Consider the following 15,073-nt stretch of genomic DNA (forward strand, 5'->3'; position numbering starts at 1 on the left):
TCGTAGTGTGTTATTTCTTGCAGACTCAGCAGTATTGATAGTCTTCAGAGCTGATTAGTCCTTGGTGAGCTTTCACCTGCTACCTTCTCAGCGTGTACTCCTCTCTTTGACCTGTTTTGTTCTTTATAAACTATTTCTTCATGCAAACCTTGAGATATCTATATAACCCATTGACACAAATTCACAGAAGGGACCTTTATAACATTGGGAAGAAGCACGTATGTCCATTACTCCTACAGACTCTTTTCCTTATATATGTGACCCTTAAGTCTACCTCTGCAGAGAAAACATCTGCATCTTTCTTGTTCTTTTTCTTTGTTCCACCAGGAATATATAGACAACATTTTGAAGCAGGAAAATGAGTTGGAAGAAATGAATGTAAAAGAACCAAGAACAGAAGAGGAAAAGGAGAATGCTGCAAGTCTCCTTCAGCTGGTTACAGTGAGAAACATGCAGTTTTTAACTACTTTGTCCAACAAAACCATTGTATTGCAGTGGAATTGTCAGCCTTAAAACGCATTGTTATCCGTTAATAAGCTAGCAAATAGGATAGCACAGTGCCAGCTTTGCTGTAGTTTCATGGTGAAGCAGAGCCATGCTTGGCATTCAGCTGGACTACTGAATGGCACTACTGCCATTTGGGGGAAGCAATGCTGAAAACAGTGCTAGAGTTTGGCTCTATGGAGTGATACATTCCCAAACACACAGGCCAAAATTACTGAAATGTGTATAACCCCCAGTATCAGGAGCTGATGATTTTTCCAGTCTGTTGCCACTGCAGCTGGGAGACTTGTATTTCAGTCCACCTCCATAGTGAGATTTTAAACCCTGCTTTTGGGATAATCCAGAAATAATGTGGAGGAATATTGTTATTAGTACTGGGCAGCTTTTACATGTTTTTTTGAAAATGTACTCTGCTAATTTGCACTGATAATTAGAGCATGAAAAGAAAAAAGAAGGATGAGCAGATCCTCCTGGAGGCAGTGCTGAGACAGAAGGCTAGTGAAGAGGTGATTGGGTACAGTCAGCATGGCTTCACCACGGGCAAATCATGCCTGACAAACCTGGTGGCCTTCTATGAGAAGGTCACAACATTAATAGACAAGGGGCGAGCAACTGATGTCATTTACCTGGACCTGAGCAAAGCCTTTGACACTAATGGGAGCCCCCATTACAAGAGGGACGTGGACCTGCTGGAGCGTGTCCAGAGAAGGGCCACGAGAATGATCCGAGGGCTGGAGCAGCTCTCCTACGAGGACAGACTGAGAGAGTTGGGGCTGTTCAGTCTGGAGAAGAGAAGGCTCCGAGGTGACCTTATTGTGGCCTTCCAGTATCTTAGGGGGGCCTACAAGAAAGCTGGGGAGGGACTTTTTAGGATCTCAAGTAACAACAGAACTAGAGGGAATGGGGCAAAGCTGGAAGTGGGCAGATTCAGGCATTTTAGTTTAAATATTCACTTCCAGATGATTTATCAGGCTTTCAAAAGTGAATATATTCTAGTAAACAGCCATCATCTTGGCCTTAGAGTATACCTTTTAAACCTTGTCTCAACATTCAGAAACATTAGGAATGAGATCTTTCTAGTTTTAAAAGCTGTTAATTTCATTTTTCTATTTTTCTGAATAGATCTGTAACTTTATTTTAATTTTTTTTCCCCTTGGTAAACCAAACACATGAAATCTCCTCAGTTACAAAGCCTAGAAATTCCCAAACACGTTTCCTGTTTGACTTCTTGTTGTGACAACGAGTTTTAGATCTGGTTCAAATCCTTTGCAGAAGGATATGAGTTTAGTGATGAATTAGCTTTGTTGATTTAATAAGCACCAACCATATAAAATACAAACCCATTTGTGAAGAAGATCAGCAAGAAGGAAACAAGTACCTGTTTAAAACAGGGAAGTAGTACTTAATTTCCTTTTTCTCCCAGCTCATGTTTTCTAACATACTGAAATACCTCCATGCTTACAGTCACATTCTCAGGTAATGAGATAACACTTGTTTAGGATGGAAATCCTTGGAATAGGATGCTGTTGTTGTGAGGTCTGTTTCTCACATAGTCACAGTTATTCCTTTTTTATTGCAGTCCTTCCCTAACTGGGAGAAGTCAACAGAAAATCTCAGTGACAGAGGTAATAAAAATTTCATATCTGTCTTCTAAAACTGTAAAAAACCATAGTAAGTTGTAAAGTACAGTAGTATTATTTTTAAAGAAGGAACATAAAGGTGAATGGATCTATGACCAAGGTACATCCTTCTGTGTGATTTTCACAGGTGATTGGAACTTGTTAGCATCAATGATTCAGTACCTCTAAAAAACAGTTCCTGTGGATTTGCTGTTTTGACTTACATTTCCACATGTATTGAGTTTTCTTAGGTGGAAGAACTGTGATAGTACTTGGTTACTTTTCAGACAAGTTTTTTCAAAGCAACTAGATGAATTCTGGTTATTTATTACACTTGAAAATCTGATCTCAAAAAAATCATGTGTTTTGGTTACATTAACCTTGCCTAAGGGAAAAGGGAGAACAATGTATTAGCTTTCCCTTATTTATGAATATTTTCATTATGTACAAATAAAAATTAATAAGTTTGTTTCATTTAAAAATCCATAAGCCTTTTCCATTAAAACATTCATAGTACTTCATAGTAATAATTCATAGTAATGTTTGCCTTTAAAGTGTTATTTTCTGCCCTTCCTGCTTTGTCAAGAGCATTTCTGCTTGTTAAAAAAGCATATTGTGCAAAGTAGATGGACATTACAGCAACAAATGCTTGCTGCAGTTTCCTGATTTAAATGGAGATCCAATTTTAACATAACATTGTTAATGAAAAAGATAGTGGGAAAGAAATGATCTTTAAAAGAGGTAAAAATAGAAAAAGAAGAAAAAATAAAAGTATGTGTTATGGTGAAAAACAAATTACATAATTCCCAAGCTACTAAGACATACTGTCACAGTCAGGTTGGATCATATCTCTCAATACTCAAATTTCCTAAGTTTTGCCACAGATATTTGTTTTCAACCAACAAAATTTCTTTGGATACAGAGTTTAGGTTCAAGGCATGAAATAACCTATTTTATAAAAGATGTCAGTGGACAGGGTAACTCTTTATTGAAGCCCCAGAGCTAGTCACAATCTCACATATGGGAAGACTGACTTTTCTCCATTATACTAGTAGTTACTCCATTGAATATAGAATATACAAGCATATTTCTCCATACATCTGTACACTCAGTAATACTCTTTATCTTACAGCTCACATAACTAAGCTATATGAACAGGCAGTGGTTTCTCATCGCCAGTGCAACGCAGAGAAGACAACCACTACCCAAATTGAGGACCAAGGTCAGAGGTTCAGGTAGGACAGACCATTGAGAACTAATTCAGATGTAAGTAACACAAAGGATGGACCCAAGCACAGAAGCAAGACAATGTATGTTACTGATTGATTAAGGATCAAGACCTACATCTCTAGATATGTATCACAACATTTCTCTAGCTTTTCCTACAGTTATTTTGTCCCTCTGTGGCTCTTTCCTTACCTAAAAGATACATTACATTTTTCTGGAAGAGGATTTTGGGATTTTCCTTGATTTAATAATATAATAAAAATGCAGATATGAGCGAACAATTTTGTGCAAACCATAGAAGTCCAAGTCAGGAGTAACCTGAGATGTTAATATAACATACTTTCATAGAGTATTTTCTTTCCAGTGTTATTTTGTAAATTTTTTTGTGCTTATAGAACATAATGCTAGTTGTTTTTCATTTTCACTACTTTTTATCCTTTCTCGATCAAACAGTCAAGAAGGAGTAACACCAACATCCAAGTGGCAAAGAAGACTAGAAGAGCACAGGTAACATTATTAGTAGGACAGAAAGTTATTTATTTTATGGGCAAACTTTAATTCTGCTTTTGGAAAGATTGTTATTGATTTCACCAGGTCTTGGGTAATGGTCCAATGGTTTACTAGCAAATAACAGGGTGTTCTCTGCAACAGAAAGGCTAAGTGGGTGGATTGAGTCTCTCTCCTTTTTTAAATAACTTAGCAGTGTTACTGTTAACTTACGCTATTCAAAACAAGTCAGAAGCCCTGCGTCCTGTTTTCCACTTCTGCCATCAGCATGGAAAAGAAATGATATTAATATTTACAAATGCTGATGCTTTAGGTTAAGATTTGGCTGTTCCACAAATCCCAGGTAATTTTTCAAATAGAACTTCAGAGACATGTCTACCACGTGGTGATGTTTCAAAGCTTCTCATGGCAAAACTGTACCAGTTCTCCCAGCCTCTCCTCATGTGAGAAGATCCTTTAAGCCTTTATTCATCTTTATGGCTTGTCTATCAGGGACCCCAGAAATGGACATAGTACTTCACGTGTGGCTTCACCACTGCTGAGCAAAAGGGAAAGGTTTAACTCTCAGGCTCTGCTGACAACACTCTTCCTCGTGCAGCCCAGGATTCTGCTGGTCTTTGCTGCAAGTTTGCAGCAAATTTTTTAGTAAATTTGCTGCAAGTGTGTATAGACATAAAACTCTTTCTAACACTGAAAGTTGTGTTTAAGGCTGACTCTCAATTTTACTTTTAATCCCCTTGATTTCCCTTCCTTTCAAATTTGTAAAAAGTTGCCCTTTATCTCCCACTGATGAATGGTGAAGCTGTTTGATGAGGGGAAGAAAAAAAAATTGATGCTTTGAAACAGCAGATATTTCTAAAAATGTATATTTCAAAATCAGATAGATGAATTTTCATGAGAATTTCTGCTCAGGTGTAAATCAAAAGTCTGAATTTCAGTTGCAGATATGGTAATTCACAAAAGCATTTGAAAAAAAGTAGGAGTAATCTTAAAGCCACTACTAATTGAGAGAAAAATAGGATTTTGGGAAAGTAAATCTACAGACTCTTATTCTATGGGGAGACACAATTACATTACTGCATTATGTAATACTTTAGTACCACACAAAACCTCCTCATTTAAGTATTGTGTATTTAAGCCATTATCATTTTCAATTCTAGAGGAAGAGGCTTTGTGAATCTGACAGAACATCAAATTCCTTAGTGTAATCCAAGCAGGACTGTGTAAAGTTAAAGAATTAAAAATATGCATTTAATTTACAGTGAAATAGAAAACTTGATACATGAACTAGGATTAACTTAGAGAAAGTTATCAGCAATATACATTAATGTACAATGGAATTAAAACAGTTATATTGACAGCTATAGAAGTAATTTAACATTTCTTAGCTTAAACAGAATAACCTGAAATGGTGATGAACCAATATTATGATCAGAAACTTGCTTTTTCTTTCTTATTTTTGTGAAAGGCTAAACAGCATGCTGCTAATTAATTACTTTTTAACTTGCATGAGATAAAAAACTCTTTATCATTTCAGATTTATATTTTAATATAGCATTTTACACTGTTTTGCATGCTGTTTAAAGAATGACTTTAAATATATGTGAGTATCCAGCACCCAAGAACATCACATGCAGTTGTCACTCTAAAGCCAGCCTCAAAACTCTCAGCATGATTAAAAGTGATAATTTCATAGCAGATATTAGATCCAGCAAGTCAGTGAAATTATAGTAGTACAAAACTGGACTAAACCAAGCTGAAAACATAACTGGTCCTTACTGTGCTAAATCTTACCTTCAGAAGTTTGACCAGCTTTTTCTGTATCCACAGAGACATCAAGTTTTTCCTCTGATAAAATAAGGAAATTGGATCAATTTTGTGTTAGGAATTTTAGCAATGCATTTGAAATACTGATTCTCAGATGTAAACGTTTGTTGGAAAGACACTATTGTCAGTCTCAGGCATGTTCCACAAGATTCAGAGAACTGGAGCATCTTCTGAGAAGCTCTTTGTAGCAGCCAGCCCACTGTCCATATGCACTTTGATCAGCCCCTCGATGTAGCGTGTCCTCCACACCTGAGGAGGACCTTGTCTGTGCATGCCAGACTAGCCTGTTCTCCATCTGTCACTGAGAAAATTGCCCATTACAAGAATATCATTCTTGATTTTATCAAGAAAAAAAATGCTACTTGCCTCTATCAGTTCCATTCCTCAATGTTTTAAACATAATACTGAAAAACAGTTATAATGCTTTTTCCTTTGTTTTCCTTACCAACAATTTTAAAACTCACTTAGGAAAGAACTTGATGAAGAAAAGAAGCTTTTAATGGCAATAAGAAATAAAATAATTCCTCCATATTTTAAATCAGAATTCAGCAAGGAGTTTTTCTCAAAAAAGGTATGTAGCTGAATACTGAATGACTTTGTGTTAGGCCAAGCTTCTGTCAGTCCCACAAAGACAGTTGTGACTTTACTTCCCAGCCTCAGTTTATCTCAAGAAACTATTACAGAGAACAGTTGTGGCAGAATTAATACTGGGAATTATATGCCCTTGTCAAAGGAAACACATCTTGGAGATGGTATATGTTTATCAAGTACAGACTGTGTAGGCTCCTCACATAAACTCAAGAGTCTGATTCAGAGCAGAAGCTCAGGTCTTTTCACTTACCCCTCAAAAACCTCTCTCTAACTAGAAAGGGAATTAGTAGACCTAACCCTCCTGGCTTAAAGGTGATCTTGGGAACTTTCCTGTTGTAATCTTACCTGATGAATGCAAAAAGCATACTCAAAAATGTACTTTGGAATCCAAGGTATACTTATTTATATCTTTTTTTGTAGTTAGCACTTTTCTGCATATTTGTTTTCTTTGCACCCTTCTTTAAAAAAAAAAAAAAATTGGGGGGGGTCAGGAGGAGAGGTGGGTGTCTGCTATTTTTGTCCCCAAGTGTTTAGCTGGGAGACCTAAACCCTCTTTATTTCTTTTCTCTAGTTTTCTGATGTGGAAACACTGTCTATGGAACTTCCTCCAGTTCAAAAAAAAGAAAGTGGCCATGTCTCTATAGAGATGAACAAAAAACCCAGTAGAGGTAATCTACTGTCTGGCAACATCTTAGTATCTTCTCCATTGTTTTATCCAGTTGTCTCATTTCATATTACAGTTAAATTTAAGATTACATTATCTGACCCCATGCATCCCTAGTCCTTTTGAAACATGAACTACTTGCACCACACTGGCCTTATCTGTTCTGATACATGAAACATACCCAGCAGCACTCTCTGACATTGAGATCATCCACTAGTATGGAGCAGACAGTGTAAATTTAGTCTCCCCAAAACAAGATGTCTTTTCCCCTGGCTAAAACTTGTATTCCTAAGAATGTTTTTGGGGGAGACTGCTAAGTTGCACAGTCAATACCACACCAGTGTTCTAATAAGTTAACAGTATGGCTTAGTATCTTCCAGTATCTGGGAATGTTGCTGTTTAAGCCACTAATACAAATGTGGTCCATGAAACTTATGTATTTAGTGTGTTAAAGGAGCCTTTTCAGTTATGACATAATGTGGAAGTACCATCAGCTTTGGATGCAAAGCTGAAGAATTGTGCTATAGATGAGGGGTGAGTGGATGCAAAATGTTCAAGAAAAACTTAAATGGAATAAACAATAGTTATGGGTGGATGAGTAAGAATCAAGGAGACCAGGTTTAGAAAGAGACTAATATGACTATAGGGAACGAAAAAGGGGAGATGGAATTCTGAAACTCAGTGGTAAGAGGGGCAGCTTGGAGACTAGAGCAAAGGCAAGACAGAATAGGAAACATGCAGGCTAAGGTTGGTTTGGAGGATATAGGAGGAAATCAGTGACTGGATGACAGGAAGCAGTGAAAGACTAAACCAGCATCTTAGATTTGAGCTGTACAACATTGAGGGGAATACTTCAGTTCTGCTTGGAAACAGCACTGACAAGTAACACAGAGTGAGCACAGAGTGAGATTGTCATACACAGCAAAGAGTTATATTTGCAAAGCAGTCTTCCATGGGGCTTTATCAGACCTCCACTAGTTCCCGTATTCGTTCGTCTTGCAGTCACCAGAAGACCTGTGCTGGATTGTCTGTTAGCCCTTCACAGCTCATTGCTCAGCCAGGGAACAAGAAATGACTGATCACAAGACAGGCATTTTTGATCCCTGTTGCCCAGTGGAGCAAAATGTCCCATGTGGAACTTAACTAACCTTTCATGGCTATGTAGACAGCTTTCAAAGATTTCAAATTAAAGTGATTTTTTTTATGTGTTTATGAAAATTATGATGATCATGAAAAACACTTGTCACAGAGTTCCATTATTTTTCCTCTAGCATCTGAATGTCTCAGCACCGTGACTGATCCCTCACCTTCATCTGGCCTTCTGCAGCAGGTTGCTCATTCCAAACAAATTGAAGGTTCCAGCAGCACAACAGGTAAAGTTGCCTTCACAAATCTAGTTTGGAGCAGGTTAATATCTATCTTCTTATAACTTCTGACAAAATATTTACAATAGAAATTTAAGTCTACCTGTCTCTGTTCACCATTCTGAATACATCTGAATGCAAGACTGGCAGAAATGGAGAGGAGTATGGAATTAATGGGAGAGATTCCCTCCTTCACACTAGGAAACTGCTGTAACAACTTGGGGATGATGGGGATGGTAGAACTGCAGACAAAGCCAAGAAGTAATTTTTCTCATTTCTACTCATTAAAACCCATAACAGAAGACTCTAGAACAAAGAGTGGTTAAATGGTCTTTGCCCTTTATACATCCCTGTTCAGTTTTGCTTTCCTTGGTACATCTACCGTCTTTCACTGTTTATGGATCTGCTTGTGGTGATAGCCTTGAATTGTCACCACTGGAGAGCTACCACTCTGCTTTAATTTGCCCCAACCTTTGGCTCTCACATAATGCCACATTTCCTGTTATTTATGCAAAATCTAGAAACCTCAGAGCAGATGTACTAACCTGTACTTCAGAGTCACAGGGTAGGTGACAGAAAAGGAACAGCAGCTTAGGGGTGGAGATGTGTGTGGAGAGACAGATGCCAAAACTACACTAACTTCTGATGTCAAAGCATAAATGTTGCTTACCTTTAGGCAACATGAGAAATGCTAGTGGGTTTTCCCTAATGTCCATGCTTAGCTTTTTTTTTTTAAGTAAGCTCTGGGCCATTCATTTCTGCTTAGATGGGAAGCCCCTCTCTGCCACCTGCAGTTCTGTTGTCTGGAAATAAGAGTGGAATTTCAAGAAGATGTTATTCTCAAATAACATTTCTGCCTTGTCACAATGACTAACTGACCAGCCTAGTGTTCCAGCTAGACAGTGCCTGCAGTCCAAAATGAGAAAAAAACAATTCTCTTCCATAGAAATACTGATCTAGATGTTGATCTCTAGTGAAAAGACAGCCACCGTAATTGCCTTGCGTGTTCTCTTCAGAGGTTATCAGACCTTATAACAAACTCCATGAGTCTTAGGTTGTCAAGCAAAAGAAGCTGTATTGAGATCCAAGTTGCTCTGGCCATCCTTATGCTCAGTCTATCTCTGTTATGCTCAGTTCCAAGGTGAAAAGATAGCTAAGATATCTTAACCCCAGAGTCAGAAGCATACGTGTCAGACATATGAATTAGGCTGAATACAATGCTTAGTTTTTCATGCTTTTGGAACTCTTTCCTTTCCAGACCTACACACGGCTGCAAGATCACAAGAGACACCCTTTCAACATAAAGTTCAGAGTCTGCTGGTGAACGCTGCAGGACAGCCAAGAAAAGAGAAAGTGAAATTACCCTCATCCCTTCAGGGGAGAAAACCAAACTCCATACCAAATAAAAAGGTAAAATAGCATCTTTTTTTAATATTAGTATCCTCTCTGTCATCTCCTTTGCATAAAATCTTCACTTTGGAGCAATACTGAAAGGTATTTTGAATCTGTCTAGTGAAACACTGCAATTTTATGTATAAATTTACTGGCAGTTCTGAAAGTACCTTTCCTCTTAACTGCTAGAACAAACTCGTTTGCCAAAAACATAGTTCTGCACCAGGCACACACCAGAAAGCTCTGATTTCCAAAAGAGAAGAGCTTCCCCTAATCCCCCTGAGACATCTCAGTGGCTTAATATGTTTGGATACTCAAACCAGTATAAATTTGCAGACAATATTTAAAGTACCTCTTTCTTTTTTACTAAGATTAGGATGTCTTTTTGTAATTCTTCAGGATGAGTGGACAGAGGTTAAATGTAGGTCAGGTAATTCTGAACCTAACTTGATGGCCACCAGCTTTTTCTGTTCTGTAATATTTTAATTCTGTTTGTGAAGATAGAAGATCCCGTCTCAGGAAGGGTCAACACGTCTTCTCTTGCACCAACAAGACAGCATCTTAGTGGCTTCCACCTCATTCCACCCAGAGTGACATTTGGGGTGCTAAAGGAAGGCTGCACATATGCAGCAACTGTGATCCTGAAGAATGTTGGTGTGAACTTCTCAAGGTTAGTGTGAATTTTTAGTACCTTAGGGTTTAACTGTCCAAATATGCATTGCTTATTAATTGTCAACCCTTTGATCTGATTAACATGAGATAACAAATGGTATTTTTATATTTGGAATAATTTGATAACAACAGATTGGATAGAAGAGATAATATTCAAAATACTTCAGCATTATTTGTGTATTAATGTTGTTAGGCCAATGGAAAGCAGGAAGGAACAACAGGTCCTGTATGCATAGTCCTGGCCCACTGCAGATGGTTTAGTGGTTCTTCTTGAATTTCTTGGGTTCAAGGACCAAAGTCTTTCATGGTAACCAGTATTATATTTAGCTTTTGGGAAATGTTGCTGGATGCTGCAAGTCAGACAATCTAAATGGACACAGCTGTATTCAGACAGATACACATCTGTATCAGCTCCAGTGACGATGCTGGGAACAAGCAGAGGATGAGGATGACATGAAGCATTTACTCCTGCACACATTTCCCTTACCCAGTGTCACCCTGTCTGTGCACAGGACAAAATGGCACTGCACTGCCTTCCAGGAGGGTGGGAACAAGCAAGTCCATTTCTACGTCTGCAGTCCGGCAGAGTTTCTCTTGCCCTGCATGACAGCTCACAGGAAATTACCATATTTACTCAGCTACAGGTTAAAGACTACATAAATACACCAAGAAAAGGCTTGTGATTGGTCTTCTGTACTAGAATTCCCCTGGTGTGTGAGTGCACCTCTGTCCATTCAGTCCCTCCCGCCCCAGCAGTTCCAGTGGGTTTACTTCAGCAGCATTCAGGCAGGTGTGCTTGTGACTTCTGTCCTCCCAGGTGCCAGATGTGACAGAAAAGGGGACAAAGCATAGTCTTCCCACTCAGTTTGCTCAGCTGCACTCACCTTAGCTCTGCTCTAGCTACCTGGCTTTTTGGTTTAAAGGAGAGCCTGCACTTACCTTTTGCAGCTGGAGAGGTTCTTGGTTTATTTAGCAGTTAACTGAAAGCTGCTATTTTGGCCAATCACATCCATTTATCCTAAGAGACAGTTACATACTGTTCCTTCAGAAACTTAAGAGTAAGCCAAGCTTGGATCACTCCTGTTCTATTTTTTTTCTTCTGATAGACCCAGAGGTCCCAGGACAGGGAAGCTAACTGAAAGCATGGCAATAAACATCCTACTGTCATGTTGGTCTACATCATTCAAAAGCTGGTTCCTCTTAGCACCAGTGATAAATAGCTTTTCCTGCAACATTAGCACTGGTTAAGGAAATCAACAAGGAGGGCATTAAACATCTTGGGCTTGAGTGTACAAGTTTCATGGCCCTGATGTGCTGCAGCTTCTGGATGCTGTTTCCTTGGAGCACTTTTCACATGGGCAAGCACCTGCCAAACTACCCTTTTCTGGATGTGGGTGACCTACAGTTCCATGTCCTCTTTAAAAACAGTGTCACTGTGACACCTCACTCGACTCTACCTCAGCAGTCACAAAATCCATTTACAGTGGTACCACAGTGCTGGACTGAAACAAACATTTTTCTGATAGTTGTTGTTCCTCCTTCTGGGGTAGCTAATTATCAAAACAGGATCTCACCTCTTTAGGTGAAGACAACTTACCCTGCTGGAATCATCATGATCTCTTGGGAGTAGTCAGCTATCTATGCACTTCAGAAGGCTGTTCTAGCCCAGCTGAGAGACTACTGTACATCTTCCCAGCAGGATGGAAAGCAGATATGATTGTTACTGGGGTTTGAGTTTTGGTTTGTTTTTTTTTTTTTTAAATCAGCCTAGTTAGATATGGCCTCAAAGAGGTGAGTTTTTTTTCCCTCTACTGCACATTTAAGCATCACAGTGCATACCATGATAAACCAGCAGATCACATACCAACATCCTAGAGCTCAAGATCTGCACATTACTTTTTTTATTTTTTTTTTTTTTTAATGCACATTACTTTTTTCATTTTTTTTTTTACCTGACGTGCCAGGACACTATATGTAGACAGTCAAGGAAAATAACACCATGATTCTGATAAATTCAGCTTACCTTTTACCTGATGCTTTGAGAGGAGAACTAAGTGACTAGCTGCTGAATGAAAGCAGGATGTGCTGAGGGCAGAGGCAAGGCCAATGGTGGGTAATCCTGAGCCAGGTCTGCTCAGGAAGCTCTTTGTGTTGAAGCCAAAACTTTTCCATGACAGGCTCAGTAGTCAGCTCTGTGCCTTCTAAACTGTGTGTACCATAGCCTAAATATGTTGGAACATCCTGACAAAGAAAGTCAAGTCCAGTTTCTCATAACATCCAGCACTCCAGAGAAAGAGTAGGAGTTATGACCATTTGTAAGTCTGACAGAGCTTTCCATCAGAGGGAGCCCTATACTAGGAATGCTTCTCCTGCCTTTTAACAGCTTCTGGTGCAGATGCATACTGGTAACTGTTCTTCAGAGGAAAATGAAAAACACAGGGTAAAGTTCAGAGCCATGCAAAAGTAGAGGTCATATCTGCTCTAATAATCTTTAGAGAACTTAACAGTAGAAGTTGTGTGCACAAAAAGACTGCACAGATGTGAAACAATGTCAGAAACAAAGTGAAACTACTGCCTTAGTAGGTACCATGAAATGAAAGATTATTTACACCAGTGTCCTGCCTTCTGCAACATAATCATATCAAAAGACATTAAATAAAGCTCATTAAGGGACTCCTGAGTGTGCAACATTCAGGTGTTTGCTGAAAAGATGTATTTTGTACTTCAGCCTCCTTTGTGTACACAGGCTTAGAATGCTGATGTTCCACATTCTGTTGTAAGGACCAGGCAGTGTAACAAGCTCTTTGGAGATTTACTCTGGCTCATGAATCCACTCCTTTTGGTTGTTTTTTGTTGTTAGAAACATGAGCCTTGGTGAGAAGCCCAGGACTACTGCTGTAGCCCAAGTTGTACATTGTGACAGGAAGAATGAGCTAACAAACTCTGCTGTCGTTTGCACAAGCAGAGGAAGAGCAGAGAGCCTGCTTCCCAACAGGGCCTTCTGCCTGCCTGAAACAGTTTCTGTCAAAGTGATTCTCCCCTCTTTCTCACAGGTTTCGGGTGAAGCAACCACCTCCGCACACAGGACTGAGAGTGATGTACACACCAGGACCAGTAGGTTACACTAAATATCTTTTGGGGTTTCTTTTCTATATTCAGCTGGTCCTCTCACACCCACTGTCTGGAAACATGATTTGTTTGAGGAGATGCTGCCTTCTGCTGTCCTGCTGATGCCTTCAACCAAGCACTGCGTGTGCTCCGAGTCCCAGAATGCAGAGGGATAAACACGTTCAGTTCAGCAGAAAGCAGCAGGTCCAGCACTGAGGTTGAAGAGAGCTTTTCTGAAGCAAACAGCATACTCTACCACGACCTCTGAGTTTTCCCATCATTTAGTGTACTTTTTATATCTGCTCTGTCTTACACCTAGACTTTCCTGTTCTGATACCTTCAAGAGTTGAACCTAGTAACCTCAACCATTTCTTCTCCTGCTTGCAACTATTCTCCACCTCAAATCTTTTGTCTAGCAAAGCATTATAGCACATCAAATTGGCCCATTAGGTAGAAGTTCATGCTTTCTGCCTTTGTTCAGTCTCTTTCTCTCTCCAGCTGCATGCTGTATCTGAATAAATATTAGGCTCACCAGTATCCCAACAACATCCAGGTAATACCAGGCAATATCCTTGCCAATGCATTTACAGACATGAAATGGAGAAGCAGTGGCTTGTGCAGGGAGGCAATGCCAGAACACGAGTTACACCTCCTAGTCCAGAGCCCCAGCCACTATTCTGTACTGGATCCCCTCCCTGGGTCCCTCCACACAGCCAGCCTTCTGGATCTCCCTTTTCCTCCCTACCTCTATTATATTTTTAAAATAAAATACTATATTTCAGTCGGAAGGGACCTACAATGATCATCTAATCCAACTGCCTGCCTACTTCAGAGCTGACCAGAAGTTCAAGCATGTTGTTAAGGACATTGTCCAAATGCCTCTTGGACACTGACAGGCTTGGGGCATCAGTAACCTCTTTTTGATTCTCTCCCATCTGTCCCAATTCCCCTTTTCCCTCTGGAACCTAAAAGGAAATTGAAGGGGAAAAAATGCAAACTCCTTGCAGTTTTCTTTCAAACTGCCATGGGAAGAGACACTGTTCTGTAGACACCTCCCCAGTGAAAGAGATACTGGGTAGCTGGTGAGCACAATCATGTGCTGGGCACCAAGTCCTTCATTTCATCAGACAAGGCAGAACAAGAGCCAGCTCCAAGGACTGCTGGAGGGGACCTTGTATGGAACGTGCACCTCTCCTGGGAGTAACCTTTGTCTCTCCTAGGTGGCAGCAGGCTTGCAGGTTGAACTGGAGATTGAGATTTTTGCCATGGTAATTGGAGGGGAAGATACCAGTGGCCTTGAAGAAGTTTCCCATGATATTGAAATATTAACAGAAACAGAGACTCTTCTCCTGCCTGTGAGAGCAAATATCCTTTGCTGTCTTACTTCCCACACACCTTCTAGCAGCAACCCTGGGGACTGTCTGCCTGCCAGGGGCCTTAAGCATGGTTTCCAGCACAGGCTGCTGAGGTAGCAAGCTTTACTGTCCTTTTCAGAAACACACAAGTGGGAGCTTTCAAAAACACAACAAACAAACAGTGTAAGATTCTGTCACCAAAAAGCACTTTACATCAGAATAATGTTTTGAAAAGTAGGGAAA

The 15,073-nt window shown here is 39.7% G+C and overlaps 1 protein-coding gene across 1 annotated transcript in view; it reads left to right on the plus strand.

The window, feature by feature from the left end:
* SPAG17 (sperm associated antigen 17) overlaps positions 1-15,073 on the plus strand; it is a gene marked incomplete at its 5' end in the record, with an annotated part of 66,012 nt that overhangs the window by 49,847 nt on the left and 1,092 nt on the right. The window contains 11 exon segments of the mRNA XM_008944664.1: positions 328-441; positions 2,084-2,129; positions 3,256-3,358; positions 3,804-3,857; positions 6,153-6,255; positions 6,847-6,943; positions 8,211-8,312; positions 9,562-9,713; positions 10,196-10,365; positions 13,421-13,481; positions 14,696-14,852. Coding sequence (XP_008942912.1) covers positions 328-441; positions 2,084-2,129; positions 3,256-3,358; positions 3,804-3,857; positions 6,153-6,255; positions 6,847-6,943; positions 8,211-8,312; positions 9,562-9,713; positions 10,196-10,365; positions 13,421-13,481; positions 14,696-14,852 — 1,159 coding nt within the window.

This window comes from Merops nubicus, unplaced genomic scaffold (assembly GCF_000691845.1).
Source record: "Merops nubicus isolate BGI_N331 unplaced genomic scaffold, ASM69184v1 scaffold2467, whole genome shotgun sequence".
NCBI classification, from domain to species: domain Eukaryota; kingdom Metazoa; phylum Chordata; class Aves; order Coraciiformes; family Meropidae; genus Merops; species Merops nubicus.